The 16923-nt window shown below is 40.7% G+C and overlaps 2 protein-coding genes across 8 annotated transcripts in view; both read right to left on the reverse strand.

The window, feature by feature from the left end:
* vill (villin-like) overlaps positions 1-13424 on the reverse strand; it is an 18004-nt gene extending 4580 nt beyond the window's left edge. Inside the window, exons 1-17 of one of the 3 annotated variants that reach the window (XM_037756953.1) lie at positions 13219-13424; positions 11041-11079; positions 7093-7176; positions 6893-6967; positions 6609-6808; positions 6156-6264; positions 5741-5851; positions 4756-4961; positions 4575-4653; positions 4380-4478; positions 4057-4210; positions 3392-3492; positions 2910-3047; positions 2641-2799; positions 2321-2500; positions 2054-2199; positions 1548-1692 (exon numbers count right to left, since the gene is read on the reverse strand). In XM_037756953.1, coding sequence (XP_037612881.1) covers positions 1548-1692; positions 2054-2199; positions 2321-2500; positions 2641-2799; positions 2910-3047; positions 3392-3492; positions 4057-4210; positions 4380-4478; positions 4575-4653; positions 4756-4961; positions 5741-5851; positions 6156-6264; positions 6609-6808; positions 6893-6967; positions 7093-7176; positions 11041-11079; positions 13219-13263 — 2070 coding nt within the window. In that variant the 5' untranslated portion in view covers positions 13264-13424. The remainder of the gene's footprint in view (positions 1-1547; positions 1693-2053; positions 2200-2320; positions 2501-2640; positions 2800-2909; positions 3048-3391; positions 3493-4056; positions 4211-4379; positions 4479-4574; positions 4654-4755; positions 4962-5740; positions 5852-6155; positions 6265-6608; positions 6809-6892; positions 6968-7092; positions 7177-11040; positions 11080-13218) is intronic. The other 2 variants (XM_037756951.1, XM_037756952.1) reach the window with 2 other exon arrangements.
* A 1789-nt stretch (positions 13425-15213) lies between these two features.
* The window catches only part of ctdspla (CTD (carboxy-terminal domain, RNA polymerase II, polypeptide A) small phosphatase-like a), a 37154-nt gene continuing 35444 nt past the window's right edge, over positions 15214-16923 (reverse strand). For all 5 annotated transcript variants that reach the window (XM_037757102.1, XM_037757101.1, XM_037757104.1 and 2 more), the window contains one exon: positions 15214-16369. In XM_037757102.1, coding sequence (XP_037613030.1) covers positions 16244-16369 — 126 coding nt within the window. In that variant the 3' untranslated portion in view covers positions 15214-16243. The remainder of the gene's footprint in view (positions 16370-16923) is intronic.

Consider the following 16923-nt stretch of genomic DNA (forward strand, 5'->3'; position numbering starts at 1 on the left):
ACGCCAATCTGCTTGTTGTACCAACTTCAGTGTCCATGTTTTGATCATGGCGTACGGCTAAACGTTTCCGGGCGGAACTTTGGAACATTGTTGGTTCCACATTACGCACATTAATCTACCTGTGTGCACCGGACCGAGACGGTTTGGCACAAATAAGAGCCTAGACGAACCCTCACAACTTCTAATATAAGCTTATAAAACATGATGCATTGTTCCCTGAAAAAGCATCCTCTTATCAAGTTGTTTTTATTCTGAGTTATTAAGCATTTTTCTTTTTTTATAAAAAGTTATTAAAATAAACCAGTGTGAGATTTCAACCTGTTTTCAAAGAAAACATACTTTTTCACAACTCCACAACCTGCCTGTTTAAAAAATATTATTTTTGGCACACACACCTTTGACATGCAACAAAGACCCTCAGCTGGAATTGAACCAACAACATCACAGTTACAAAGCACATGTTGGAACCACTCAGCCACCAAAGCACTCTGCAAGTGTATTTGTTTCTTATTTTATCATAGACTGATTTATAGACATTTTTAGAAATGTTGGTTTGCATTTAAGAACAATGAAATATTGTCACTGCACTGCAAAATAACGTTTTTAGGTTTCAATTAGACAGAAATGTCCTGATAAGATTGAGGTTTTTGCAGATTGAAATGCCAAACACTGTATAAATTAGCCACAGCTGGATTTGAACCGGCAACAATATGAATTTAAAGCATGTATTCACTTAAACAATCTTCCTCTTATCAAGTCTCTTTTTTTTACTCCGAAATTGAGTTTGCACTTATTTTCTTATAAAAAGTGATAAAAGAAGTTGTGTACGAGGGCATATCAATGCTGCCAATGTCTCGTCTATATTAATTTACATAATTTACATGGAGGAGCATTTACAAGCTGCACTCCTCCAGCATCAAACAGTCTTCAGTGTGACAACATGGTCTATGTCTCCATCTGTTGGAGGAATCGTGATACTGCACTCATCATAAAGGCATAGAGCTTCAATAGAGGCATGAGGAGGTTAAATAGACCAATGGGTGATGGTTTTCTTTGAATGGGAATTGGGATCATGTATACAGGTCTGATTTTTCAAAACAAAGCCAAAAACAGTTGTATTTAGATGGAATTAATGCCTATAGTGACATGTAAATGTAATTAAATGAGATTTACAGTTACCTGATAACATTTCAAATTGCCAGTTTGGACATTTCGACCCTTCCCTCATAAGAGCTTATTTATGGATTATCTGAAGGATATCAGAGGTTTGTAAGATAAATGATTCCATAACATTTCCCAAATATTGTTGAAGACATTTTTTCACCTTATTTTAAAATTAATTACATTTTTAAGAGGTAAAAACTTCTTAAAATGTACAAAATAACATTATAGGTCACTGGTTGACTGGGGTGTCAATCTCCCCCCTTTTGCCTCCATTATTTTAAGAATAAAAGATCTACTATGGTAAATAAAATATGATAAATTGCTCTGTAGGCTGCCCTACAAGCTAGAAAAACTACGCTCTGGTGTCCATCACTGCGTCTCACCTCCTCCCAGGTGTCCAGCAGCATGACATCCTCCTCGTCCAGGTCACTCTGGGCGAAGTCGTCCACCTCGGTCATCCTGAACTGACCGACCTGATTGGAGCATTCAAAGAGCCGGGGACTGTGAGGAGGCTCCTCCTTCTGCAGCCTGAAACAACCCAGAGTCAGTATCACTGTATAATCTGCTGTTTGTGTGTGTTTCAGATGACATTGGGCATATTCCACTGACCTTGATATAAAATTAATCCATGCAGATTTAAATGTAAGCTTATTAATGTTTCAAAATATGATTAAAGAGAGAGATTTTTGGACCAGTTTTGGGGCCCTTGTTAGGTTCCTGTTTTTGCTTTATATACTATAATATAAAGTAAGAAGAAAATATATAGAGAACAAGACATGGTTGAATGATCGTAGTCGTTAATTTGTGGCTGTTGAAGTGCACAAAATCCATTAATTTCTCTTGAAAACGCCTGATTCAAAGGTGTGACGTTGCTGCTGTCTGTGCGTACCTCTTGTCACTAGCATAGGGAGCCTTTCCTCCCACAGCTACCCAGAATTCAGCTGGCTCCTGGCCCTCCATCACCACCTGCTTGTCCTGCTTGGACAGCACATCAGACATCGCTCTCCCCATCACCCTCTCATCCCCGCTGCAGCCCTGGAGAGACGGACATCAAACAAACACGTGGACTTGTGTGAAAATGCAAACACAAAATCACATCTAAAAGGGAGTTCATGCGAGGCTTTCGCAGCTTGTTATTCCACAACACGGCACATACCTTTCCATACCACAGGTAGCATATGTGGTCGGTCTTCAGCAGGAAGACGTCGTTGGTGCTGAGAGACGAGGCCCTCGCCAGCACTTCAGTGGCCTTGGTGTTGAGCTCATTAGTCCCTCTGACCTGGAAGAGCCTGGCACCTCCGTCAGGGATGACCACGCCAGGTCGGCCTGTACCACCCTAAACACACACACACACACACACACACATACATTCCTTATCGTATTGCAGTAATAAGTCCTCCAGTCTTCAACTAGAATTGCACACACAAACAAGCTTTGAGCATTTGTAATCCAGCATAAAAACAATCTTCACTGCACCTCAAAGATGACGAGTTTGCCTTTGAATATAGCAAGGAAATGACGAGGCTCCTTTCCCATGACCACTCTGACCTGGACCGGCGCTCCATTGTACTTGTTATCAATATTAACAGCCTGGTAGGCGCTGGCTGTGATCTCATCTTTAGTGGCGTGGCGGCCCTGGTGTAAGAAACATCAAATCAAGTTAATACAGAGTTATCTCTGTATTTATCAGAGCCAGAAAGAGAGAAAAAAAAACAAAGAAGTATTCCTTGTGTGATGATACTGACCTGCCACATGTAGAGTATGTACTGCTGCTGGTTTGATATTTGATATGTGTACAGCACCAAGTAGCAATCTCCTCCATAGAACTGTCCATAAGTACTCGGATTTACTTCGGCCAGCTCCAAGTCCTCAATACGCCACACCTGACCCGGACATGGACATGAACAAAAGCGCAAAACGTGTCAGGTTTTTCCTCTCCTGATATAGGCCCTTTTCACAGCAGCCATTCTGACATGTAATTGCAGGGTAAACACAGGTGTAATTGATCAAATTAATTATGGTGTCACAGCCGTTCCAGTGAGTCAGCATGCACAATACCAGGAACCTGGTACATCTAAATGGACCAGGGTCATAATTAATGTTATTAATTACACCTGTGTTTACCCTGCAAAGACATGTCAAGATAGCTGCTGTGAAAAATTGAAGTTAGAAGTCCGTCTACCATTTTTGTTTGTGTGTATTTTGACATCAGACAAAGTTTCCTCACCTTAACGACTCCAGAGCCGTCGTCCACCATCCGCTGCTGGGCTGCCAGTTCAGGACGAGCGTGGAGCTCCATCACATCAAACTTCACTTGGTCTACCTTTGCTGTATGGAGAACCAAAGTGTTCAGTGTTAAACAAATCAATAAGACATTAAGAAATAAATAATCATATGAATTATACACAAACAAAATATATATTATTTAATCATCAAAAAAATGTTTTTACTACAAGATTATCGTGGCCAAAAGAATTCACGATAACGATATTATTGTGAAACCGGAAAATCAGTCAAATTCGTCTTTACCTTTGTTTATTGTGCGTTTCGTCTCTTTTTTGGCAAATGAATTACACTCAAAATACTAGTGTAGGAAGGTGGAGAGAGAGTCTGTAACCGTAACTGTATAAAAGCGTGACTTAAGAGACGCTGGGATATTTACACAATATTATCATATGTGTGTTAGTAACATGATATCAATGTTTAATTGTTTACGGTTATCGTCGATATCGGTATATCGCGACACCCCTAGTTGAAATAAAAACTGCTGAAATGAGATAAAAATGACCTACAATAAGCTATTTTATTGAGAAAAGAAGCAGGATGAACATTTTTACTTTTAAAGCTATCTGACCCAGAGATGTGGATTAATTCAGGTTATGTATATGTTACCTATCTTTCCCATGCTGTAGGTGGTACCAAGACCCTGAGTTTGTCCTTTATCGCTCCAGGATTTGAACAAGTGCTTGAACATCGCTGACTCTCCTCCCTCCGTCATCACCTTCACACTGGTGCTGGAGGGGTAGTTCTTGGCTTTGATGTAGCCCTGGTAGAAAAGATGATAAAATATTACCATTTACCTTCCTGGCAGAAAAGAACCATCATATTGATTAAGTATAGAGTGTGATATATAGAAAAGGGAGATTTTTGTAGAGTACATATTGTTCTGGCATCTCTTCTTATGAGGAGTAATTTGAGCTATTTATAAGACTCACCATTGCCCTGTTGAGAGCTTCCCGCCGCTCCTCCTTGGAGGCCTGTTTGCCTTTCCACACCATCACACTGGAGCCTCTCTGGTCCACGATGTAACAGTCCTGACAGTGAGAGGAAAACAAACAATGAGACAGGACTCATGATGATCTATAATAACAGTCTCTAGGGAATATGTTCGAAGGATGAAAGAGAATTACAGAGGAGTGCAGCAGATCTTGCGTCAGGGGCTGCGTGGCCACTTCTTGAACCACTAGATTCCCACCATTTTCAAAGACGCTGAGGAGAAACACACATGAAGAACATGCAGTGTTTGATTTTATTCAGTGTTTCAGTGTCATGTTTCAGTAATGATGCAACAGATGAAGTAAAAGTCCTTACTGGTAGAGTCTGACAGAGGTGTTCTGCACCTGGTCAGGTTTGTCATCAGGAACAGCCTCCTTCAGCTGCCCAGTCTTTTGGCCGAGCACCGCCATCATGACTTTCATGAGCTCCGGGGAGTCCTTCTCATCTCCGCCCTCCACCAGACCGATCTGAGCTCGACCTCCTCGCTCCCTGTCCCGGATGTCCTGAGCCAACAGGACCGCCTGCAAACAAGGAAGAATCCACTTCAGAAATACAGATTATAGTACTTTTTTTTGCATATGAAAACAGACATTAAAGGTGCAGTGTGTAGGATCTGGCGGCATCTAGAGGTGAGGTTGCAGATTGCAACCAACTGAAACTGAAACTCCCATGTGCCAAACGTGTAGGAGAACTACGGTGGTCGACGCGAAAAAGCGAAAACGGTTTCTGTTCCGGGCTACTGTAGAAACATGATGGCTGGTAACTTATTATAGTGAGTTGAATATCAAAGAAATACACACATATGCAGTATAAAAAAGCAATTAATAAACACAATGTTAGCGTTTTCATAATTGTTTCAAAAATCCTGACTTTGGCTATTAATAAAAGTGAGATTTTTCATGTGATCTAAAAATTCGTACTACTAAGTTGTACTGTTAGATAATTGCCCAGACTTTTGACCAATCAGAACAAATGTTGTGGCATTTTTCTCATCACAGTATGATAAGAGAAACTCACTTTTCAGCCAAACGGTTTGACCGATTTTGAAAATGTATTCACATTTGTGCTTAAGCTAAAGGAAATTAAAAATGTCAGTTGTGGGCACAAATGGGTTAAATTTAAAAAGAGAAACTCAATATATTTGAATATTATCGTTTTTATATTAATGTAAAGTCTCAACCCCCATGTGGAAATGCCATATTTGAAAGTTTTTTGCACGTGTGACTCTTTTGCAGTGGTGTAAAGTAACTAAGTAAGTACATTACTGCTCCTTTTGCAGCCAATCAGAGGGCAGGATTACCTTGAGCTTCTCCCTCCTGTTGCTCTGGGGGCCGTTCCACTGCACTATGGCTTTCCCCATATCCAGCAGGAATATATCTCCGTTGTTAAAGCTGTTCCACGACACCTCCACCTGCACATATGCAAACAAACGTTAACATGATGGATGATTAATATCAACCTTTATTCAAATGTACAGTACATGCTGTCATAAAGCCAACAAAAAAACATTCTGTTGGGAAAGTATTAATTAAATACAACACAGTCACAGCACTCAGGCAATTAACACCTACTCTGACACAGCTCTGACAACAAGCACGGCATAATTTGTTTAAGGGGGAGTGCCGGCTGTGTGAAGCCTGTGATAGCTCCAGTGGGAGGCGCGGGGCAGGCAGCATTAATCCGTGTCACCGCCCTTTATATTCTACTCTGCATACCTCTGTCGCCGTGACATGCTTCCTCCCTTTGACGTGCAGCAGGCGCAGGACGTTGTAGACGTTTGTGTCAACATGCTGGAAACCTGAGGCCACCCCACCCTTCTTGTAGCTGAGGAGAGATCAAAGTTCAAGTGTAATGAAACGCACACATGAAGAGGGATGATTGCAAAAGCACCTGAGTGCATTTCTTGTTTTGCTAATTTTGAAATGTAACCTCAATGTTACATAACCGTGAAGCAAAAACACAATGACAAGTCAGAGGTTAATGAACTTTTTTCTCTGCTAAGCCTCAACAAAACAAGTGTAATTTGTGTCATAATGATTTCATGCGGAGGGATTACTGTTGTAAACCACGTCTCAGGAAGATTATGGCATAAGTGTGTGTGTGTGTGTCTCTCCTTATTGGTCACCACCCCCTTCTAGTTCACACCAGGCCCTTTTTCTTTCACTCACATGAGGCCATTTTTGAAGTAGCTCCTGAACCGCGGTGACTCGTTGCCCTGCACCTCCCTGTGCTGGACCGGACTCCCACCCAGGTGCTCGTCCAGCTGGGTGACGTAGATTGCTGCTGCACCTTGCTCGTCCTGAGAGGAGGTGTTTCCTATCCAGTAGTGGATGTCAGACGACTGGCCTGAACCCTTGTTCTGACTTATCTGGTGAAAAACAAAGAAAATAGAAGACTCAAGGCATGTTCAAATGATACGTCTTCATTAATGTTGAGCCAGTATTGTACTCACATAAAGAACAATGTAACAGTCTCCCTCAAAGAAATTGCCAAAGCCTTGAGCTGGAACAGGCACCATCTGCATGTTCTGAATGAGAAAACAAAAACAACAATGTTAGATATTGTGAAATCTTACACAAAAATAAGACCCGTATTGTCCACACACACACACACACACAGAGTAATATGGTATTTGTTCCAGTGCTGACTCACATTGATGGTCCATATCTGCAGGCCCGGCTTTCTGCCGACATTTCTAAATGTGTCTTGATTGTCATCATTCATCATTCTGCCGAACTGAAACAAACACATGTAAGGATAGAAACAGTTAGGATTTACATTGTTTTGAACTGTTTATCTCATGTAGGGTGTAAAGAACAAGTGATTTATGCAATAAGACACATTTATGGTAGTATGTGAGATGTACAAGCAAAAGATATACAGAAACTTTAAACATCTTAGTGATGCTGAAGCACAGTTTATTCTAACTCTAGGATTTATGGTCAGTGCTGGAATCTCAAGAGCAGTTTTAAGATATATACAGCTATACATACAGCTGTTTTAGACTGATGTTTACACTGATTTAAAAATCCTTCATGTAATACAATACCCACAACTTTTACTTGATAAAAGGCTAGAAACATGGACTATCATTTTAATAATGTTGGCAGCCTTGATATGTGTTTAGCAATCCCTGTCCGTCATGGTTGTATGTCTGTTGTCTGTTTGTACCATGTTCTATTTTTAACTGCCCTTGTCTGTTTTTGACATGCTTTATTTTATAGTTTTTGTAACACTGTAAATAAAGGTTGAATAAAATAAAGAGAAATATAAAGAGAACGCCATCTTTGGATACAGTCTATGGTCTGTACGTCTCACTTGGAGGTTATTGCATTAGGTTAGTACCCCCATTTACATAAAAAGATAATCTAATCCAATTGAAATTTAAAGGTGCAGTGTGCAGGATATGGTGACATCTAGTGGTGAGGTTGCAGATTGCAACCACCTGAGAACTTATCGAACTTCTCCCGTGTGCCAAACGTGTAGGAGAACTACGGTGGCCGATGCTACAACGTGAAACGTGAATGTCCATTATGTGCTACTGTAGAAACATGGCGGCTGGCTCTGTAAAGAGGACTTGCTCCCTGTGTAGATATAAACGGCTCAATCTAAGGCAACGAAAACACAACAATTCTTATTTTCAGGTGATTATACACTAAAGAAAACATACTTATTAACATTATATTCAATTTCTGTCAATAGATCCCTCTAAATGTTACACACTGTTCCTTTAACGCTTCTACCACCACTGCTTGAGGTCTAACCGTATCAAGTATGTGTTAACCTTACAGCATATTATGAAACAAATATCTAATTGCAACTCCTCCAAAGTACTTCAACAGAAAAATACAGCCTTTTTGAAGCCTCCTCCTCCTCATCGCTCATCCTTCGAGTTCCCCTATCTTTTCACTGGAAACAGATGTATCTAAAGTGACATGTGCACCATTTCGACAGATTGGATCTCTGACAGCGAAACACCTCTAATCCCCCTAATGAGTGTCAGCTTGGCGCCATAGCAACACACAAGTTCTGCAATCAGCGGCGCTTAAACAGCCTCTTGACTCAGATATCAGAAACAACAGCACTGATAAGCAAACAGACTGTATCGCCAGCTGAGCCGAGGATATATAGGCTTAGTGGTGACACGCTGTATGGAAACAGGCTCTACAGGACGCCTCGCTGCCGGCAACATATCATGAATGCAAATACAGGATCCATGCATACATGATGCGATTGGCAAATAGCCAGGGGTTGCAGTTATTCTCCAGAGAAATAACCCAGCTATAATTCATCGGCTCACACACAGAGTCTAATCTTCGCTCAAGGTGTAGGAATGAAATGTCTGGCTGGGCAGTGATTGATGGAGAGGGTGGTGTAAGGTGAGGTGAGACAGATCAGGTCAGCTGTGCAACACCAGGATGTTAACCACACCCTTTATTAATACTATAAAGGCTCTGGTTTTCAAGTAATCAGATAAAAAGAGGTGACACACAGAGCAAACAGAAAAAAGGGTTGAGATTTATATAACTTGATAGGGCTGGGGCTGAAGTTGCAAAATCCTACTTCATTTGGTGTGTGAGTCTAAGGAGGACTGAGAGGCACAGCTTAGTCATACTCATTTTACAATATGTATAATACAGCAAGAGTTGCAGTTCTATAAAGCAGGATTGTTTGCCAAAAGTAACAATTATGGGAACGTTGATAGTAAATGCTGAAACATAGTGTAACCTAAACAAACAGAGTGTGCTAATACATTTTTTAGCAGTTTTTAGATTTACCTTTGCCCAATATTCCTTTTTACTGAATAGAGCTTGAACGGATCATAATGTAACTCAATGCAACCGCAATGCAACCATACGTTATTTAGCCAAGCAGGACTGTGCACCCACCGGCTACTAACAGCTAACGTTACTAGCCATTAGTCATTAGTCATGAGTCATTAGTCATTATTAATTAGTCCTGAGCTCTGATCCCCGGTACCTGCGGTACTGTAGAAAAACAAGTAACGCCATGTTTTCAGAATTTTGGCATCGACTTGGTACCGAAGTATCTGTTCTTGTGACATCCCTTATTTCTTCATTAAAAAATGACATAATCTCACTTTAAAGCCAAATTGAAAAGTCTCCTTAAAGCTACCAACTCTTTGCTTTGTATACAAACATCCTTGCTTTTAACAGGAATCATGTGCTGTCATGATAATGTATTATGTAGAATTTTGTATTATGTGTCCTGTCCTGTTTGTTCAGTGCCGTTCTGCCGTTGTATGTATGTTTTAATTGTGACCTACACAAATGGTGGTGAAAATTACATTTAAGTTAACTCTGATACAACATATCAAATGGTAATATTTAGGTTTAATATTGTACATGGTCCCATTCAAATGAATGAAATAACTAGAGACTATCTTGCCATTGCAGGCCACGATTCCAAATCGGGCCGGGGCGTAAAGTTTGCGGAGGCCCTTCCCCACTTCTGGTGCCCTTACTCGGACCACACCCATCTTCGAACTCTTCATTTTGATCTCAACTACACACCTGTAAAGTTTCGAGACAGCACCTTGCACAATTGTGACGCTATCGCTGAGACAAAATCTGTCCACAGACAGACAGAAATATAAACACAAAAACCTCCTCTGTTGTTCCTGCTACAGTAAGAGTCTCCAGGACGGCATTTCGCCATGATGACACACACACACAAACAAACAATACCAGCCACATGCTGTCGCGGCTGGTAGATATTCAAATGATAACAGTAATTACATCACAAAGTTGGGAAATGTTATGTTTTTATAATGATGTTGAAAGAGCCGAGAGGAATTTTTCTTGATGCTAAAAACAATTCATCATCACATCCACCAGTCCAACACTTGACCACTTCCTTTTGTTATCAGGGCAAAGGAGAGGCCACACCCAAGACTATACTCCATACATCAAACTGTGACTAATAGTTTCCCTCAGTATGCATATACTTTTTAATATTTAAAGCAAACCTACTTTAAATTAAAAGAGCAGGATCACATTCTCAGCTGATTTGTGATGAAATTTCCACTTTTATTATTTAGTTTATCTCAAATTCATTAAATACATTTCCTACATAAACTTTGAAAAATCTGGAGAAGAATTTACCCTAATTGATTTTAATTAATTACTTGACTAAATGCCAATTGTACAAGATTCTGGCTGTAGTGGCAACTCCCTGTTGTGAATGAAATACAACTGCTGTGCGATGTAATCTGATCTCGCTCAAAACATATGAAAAACAAATATTCTCTGAAAAGATCAATTGAAGACCAGAGTCGCTTCCATTACTGTGACAGGAAAGACTGGTTCCACTTCAATTAACCTGCGGTGTCCATTGACTCAGCAAACACAATGGGCTTTGTTAATGGTATAAATGTGTTCACCTTGTTTTAATATGACATGATGAAGGTTTAAAAACACAGCATGAGGTCTGTTTTAAAGATATTTTTCAACAAATATGATAGTAAAGATGTAAGTCTTTGGGAACTGCAGTGATTCAGAAAGAGGAAATGGATAGAAAAAAAACAACCAGAAAACAATCTAGTGAAACATGTCACCAAAATAAAAGCATGGATCTTACCTTGTGTTGCGTCTGGCGGAGTGAAGGCCTCGCTGTCTTCTACAAGTTATGGAGGTTTAAATTAGTGAAATGATGTCTCTCTATGCATTAAAGTATCGCTGGCTTTCCCTTCCTCCTGTGTGCAAGCTGGAGTGTGTGTGTGGCAGAGAGGGCTGGCTGTATTTGTCTCCACACCCACCTCTGAACACACCTGCAATTTCCTGCCTCAATATTTACAGTACAACAACTTTAAATACGCCTCTTTATACATTGTTTCCCGGCCCCCTCTGAAGTGGAGATTCTGGCTTGTTTTAAGGATGAATGAAGGGAAACTTGCAGAATGCACCTCAAAGTCAAGATGCTTGAGAACATCATCTAAAATACCTGAGTTGAGAGGTGTAAGAAAGATCGAGTATCACAATATTACGCTTTGTGATACTGTATCGATTTTCCAAAACAATCGATTTTCAGTTAATAGTTTACATGCAAAGATTAACTCAGTGCAAATATACAGTAATGCCGTCTCAGAGTATTTGCCCTTTCAATAGTGCTATGATGTTGGATGATACAGGGACTCTGATGAAGGCAAATGCAGATCCTATACTGTTCTCATTGCATAAAAAAACTAGTAAACATTTTTGCTCAGATTTTATGCATAGGGTGTTGTGTTCTTTATACGACAGTTTTCCTAAAATTTGATTTAAAAAGTTGCAATATATCGTCTTGCTTGTGTATCGCAGTATATCACGATATATTGTATCACGATACGTATCGTATCGCCAGATAGTGAGGAAATTTTCCCACCGGTGTTACCAATTACACCTGACATTTTACAAGAAAAGTTGACGCTCAATATCTGTAGAGTGTTTACTTTGATCTTTACCGTTGGATGGCTGTGTGTCTGGCCTCTCCGTTCGAGCTTTCCCTGCGGGTTTCCACTTGGCAATGATGCGCCACACACACCAGCTGTGACCGCTCCATCCTCCGTGCAGCGATTGCCTCATTAACGTTATGGTTCCCTTATAGCATTGAGTTTTAATCTCAAATATTGCCAAATAGGTGCTTTTGCTTTTCGCTTTGACAACCAAATCCTCCGCCATCGTCTTGTCTGTCAACTTTCTCTCGTCCAATGTGTGAAATCTGACTCCTGCGTACGGAGCAGACACTTTCAGTCTCAGTTTGTAGCGTCCGACTATGGCTTGATTACACGGCGCTGATACGCCAAAATTAACTAAATGGGTTTTATTTCTATATAAAAAAAGCAAGACAGTGGGGGCGGTGGGCAAGTTATGTAATCGGTGTATGCCTGACCACCGTGTAACACCGACTACCACGGAAAGCCTACCAGATTCTTGCCAATACACAGCCATAATTGAGATGGACTCGAGCCTCACTCGAGGTCCCAATTGTGCTCCAAGTAGCCAGTCGGCGTTGTGTTTATGTTCGGCTGAGCCCTCAGCAGCACAGTGGGCATTACAGGGGCCACTTGACACCAATTATTCATTCCACAACTGTTACAACTAGCAGATGGGGGAATTGGACTCAAGGAGCTTGGAGTGCTATTGGAAAGGAATCAGAGGCTTTCTGCGGCTAAGTCTCTCATTCTGTGCCGACTCACACAGACACTCGAGGAGGAACGCTTGACATTATTGAAGGTTTACAGCTCCGCGGCTTTGATCCCCCAACAGAGGAGGCATTGGCAGCTTGTGTTTACATTCGTTTGCTAAATGCGGAGATGTATTAGCACGCTGCATCCAAAGTGATTTGCACACTTTTTTTTAAGTATTAGACAAGAGGAGTCTTTGCAGAATGGTAATCCGTAGTCAAACACCGAGTTGTATATAAAGAAACAATAGAAATGAATTGTGGGTGAGTTGCTTTTACACCTCACCTTGAAACAAATCTGTTATTTCTCTACCAAAAGCATCAAACAGTGGTTCTGCTTTCCACCCCAAACATTTCCAAACTGTGTGAACAATCTGTAAACTTCTTCTGTTGCACGTTGCAGTCAGAGCATGAATCATGGATGAGGCTCCCTCCTGATGTTTTCTGTTCAGGGATACATCTATTACACTTGTCTTTTGTCTTATATAGGCTAGTTCACACAATCCCCGCCAGGGAAAACAGATTGTTACATAACTAACCTGGTTTTCTTGCTAACCAACAGCTTCAAGTCAACAGGCTGGAAGTTGTTCTTACCTTTGACCACTGCTTTCCATTTTTAGATCCAATCCTGGACTCCATTATGAAAATAGGATCATTTCAACAACGTTGTGGTGAACTTCAGTCCCCACATATCTGAGGGACGAGTGGAAACTTAAGAGGCAAAGAAAACCCTCCACAAGAGTTCTTCAGGCTGGAACAATAGGCTCCGTAATGCCTAATCCACTGCTGCAGTTAAAGTGGCTGCTACGTAAGCGGAAGCTAAAAGTTCACATCAAGATATCACATGAAGCTTAGCTCCTCTTGGTTGCACATTAACCAGTTTATATCCATATTATTAATGCACCTGCAGATCATTTAACCTTGCAGACAATGGAGTCGAAGTAAGTAGTGCTCATGATTTAAATGGACTTAAATGCAGCATTTTAGATTAAGTAAAATGTATTCATTGCATTATCAAACTTTTTTTCCTGAGCACTTTAAGGACTTCTTGCACAATTGACAGATGAGCAAACTCCATCTGCTGACAAAGCTCATGCGATAGGAACAAAAGCTCCAGACCAGATACTAAGTGAACCTCATGAGTGAAATCTTTTGTCACTTGCTGTTTTCAAGGTCAAGAATGAACTTTGAACATCAAACCTACAATTAAAATCTAAACAAGTAAAATACTTGTTTAGATGTTTAAAAATGCAAAATGTTCAGCCCTGTTTCTGCTGCCCCCTAACCACTAGGGGGCAGCAGAAACAAGCCGTGAACACAACATTGACACATCGTCTCCTTTTAAGTTGATATGTTGAACCTTTTAGCAAAGAGTTGCTTATTTACACATCACACACAGCTCGAGCAACATTAGCATTCATTTGGAGTTGTGTTTCTGACCACCTGGTGAATGTAATGACATCATCTACAAAGCGACACACACACACACACACACACACACACAGTGTGTTCACTCGCAGGATCCTTTCATCGGCAACCAAACAGTGGAACGTCTGTACTTCGTCAATTGACCACGGCGTGGTTAAAAATTTGGGTTGAGTGAAAGAAATTGCGGTCGCTATTGACGACAGCTTGGCTATTTAAAAATGGTGGGTTTGCGCAGGATGTCCCGTGTCATGATAGTGACGATTCTGTCTGACCAGATCAGTGGTCTGCAGTGTTCTAACTCCACCTTCTAGTATTAGCTCAGCTCGCTTTGAACCTCGAGCGAGTTTACCTATACTATCCGCAACTTTTGTCAATGAAAAAACAAAAAAGAACAGTTCCAAGTGAGTCAAGTCTAGCTCGAGTTTAGCTCTGTTTTTGGTCTCCACCAGCTCCTGAGGGAAATATCTGCCTCTTTAGCGTACAGTTGGTTCATTAAAGCTTTTTCACTGAAACATCTGAAAAAAACTGCAGAGTCGGGTGAAAATTCTGTGTGGGTTTGTCACTACAAGCGACCCCTTTCACATTACCAGCCCGTTCACAGGAAAAGGCGTATGAATAACATGATATTGCGCAAGGCAATAAACACCTTTCTTGCTTTTGGCGTGTCATTTTTACGCAATGTACTGACCGTGTGCAACGGTCAGAGTTAGTGACCTAGAATAGAAAGCGAGAAAGAACACTGGAACACAGGACTTTCAAGCAGGAGACCGGTGTTCAATACCGGTGTTTTGTTTTGTAAGTTACTTTAGTGACGTTTGTCACGTGTTTTTTAGTAACATTTTTTCCGTACTTACAGTATGTTACGTTGTTTTTGTACATATTTTACTTTTAAACCCAATCATGACGTTTTTCCTAAACCTAAGTGGTTTTGTTGCCAGAACCTAAATGCTGATGTTGCCATAGTTTTGTTGAGTGGCGTACAAATGACACGCAAAAGCCTAAAATGCGTCCTCATGACACGCAGAATGTCCATGTAATGTCGTGCTATTTATACACCTTCCTGTGAGACCGGGTTGCACATTACATATGGTCATTTGATGACATGTTAATATTAAATATAGCAGCTTTAAGGTCTGTTAGTCATTACACCTTGGCACGAACTGACAGTGTGCAAACTTGCAACTTTAATAATGTTGTACAGTACGATTTCAACAGCAGTCTTTACAATGCACCCAACCCCCTTTTTCCCCAATAAATAGAATTTCATGTTATCTAAGCTAATTATTATATCTTCCTCAAAAGTTTAACATTTATTGGTGGACGGCGATGTCATCACAAAGGTTTCTTTTTTTTTTTTTTCAATAATCAAGTGGGGTTTCAATGTCTTGGATTGAAGGATTATCAATTTACAGTCACTGTCAAGGATCAAATGACGTCAAAAGCACATTGAATTGAAGAAATCTTTGGTAAATTTAACAATTCAATGTCACTTAACTCAAAAGCAAAGAATCATCCGGGTCTAACAGGCTAGCTGGATACATTATTCTTTTCTGTTTTAAATGACAATTACCAAAGACTTCTTTCCAACTTCAATTTAAGGATTTAGTTAATACGCATTTAGAGATTTGAGTAAATATGCAGCATAAAAATGCGCACCCCATAACCCGACACAACAAAATCAGCACAGTAATGAAGGCACTTCATTCTGTAAGAGAAGATAAATCACAGTTGTTTGAATGAAAGGTCAGACGAGATACAACAGCCTGCATAGCACAGCTCAACACAAAAAAAACAAAAGGTCACCCAAAACCTCTTCCTTCTGTCTATTGGATTATTTTTGGTAACTAAAATATTACTTGATAGAATAGTAAAACCTCCGCTCTCTGATAGAAAAATTACTTTATGTATGTCTTGCTTAGAAACATATAGTATGTACATACAGTGATATAATCTTTTGTCAGTAGGAGTCCTGTACAAAGAGACCGAGAATCCAGAGATCCCTACAGTTGTTGTCTCTAGATTTCATTATGACCGGAGCGATTGCCTGAAGTCCTCGGGTTTAGAGCCACGCTGGGACTCCCAGCGCCGCTCGGAGGACATGAGCCGGGCCGCGGGGGCCGTGGCAGCGAGGTGAGGCCTCTGTGCAGCGGGGGCCCCGAGGCAGGAAGATACCAGCTGGAGCCGCCGTCTGCTACCTGTTCCTCAGGCTCTGTAACAGACTGTAAACGTCCTCCTCTGTACTAAGGCCCTCAAACAGAGGGATCAGGTCCAGCAGCTCCGTGTCCGTCATGTCGTCAAACCAGGACTGCACTGGGACCTGATGAGAGAGGAAACAGAGAGGAAACAGAGGAGATGTTATTTATTTGAAGGGAGAAAACTCAGCTGACAGTCGATGCTAAAGTGCTGCATTATAGGTGAGGAGACGGTGCGAGTTTTGTGTAAATAATTAATGGGGGAAATGCATCAAAGGCATGAAGAGTGGCAGCAGCTCCGCTGAGCAACTTCTCCGCAGAGGAGAGAAATCTCATAAAACTGGGAACACTGCCTCTGGCTCAAGCTGTTTTTTAAAACAACAGTGCAGATTAAAACTGACAACATCTCGCATATATAATCATTTACCATCATTAATAACTTTATAACTAACTTATTTCTGTTATACCGGTGTATTTTGACCCCGGTTCAGTGAGGATTTGGGGACATGTAAAACCTCATTGTAGCCCACATTTATATGTAGATTCACCTTAAAAACCGTTCAGACGTTTACCATGTTTAGAGTTCATGTAAACAGGAGTTGATATGAGCTTAAGTGTGAACAAAAGCTGCAAGATTCCTAAAAAAAGATAACATAGCAGGCAGAAAGAGCACATCCAG

The sequence above is a fragment of the Sebastes umbrosus genome, chromosome 21 (genome assembly GCF_015220745.1).
Source record: "Sebastes umbrosus isolate fSebUmb1 chromosome 21, fSebUmb1.pri, whole genome shotgun sequence".
Taxonomy (NCBI): Eukaryota; Metazoa; Chordata; class Actinopteri; order Perciformes; family Sebastidae; genus Sebastes; species Sebastes umbrosus.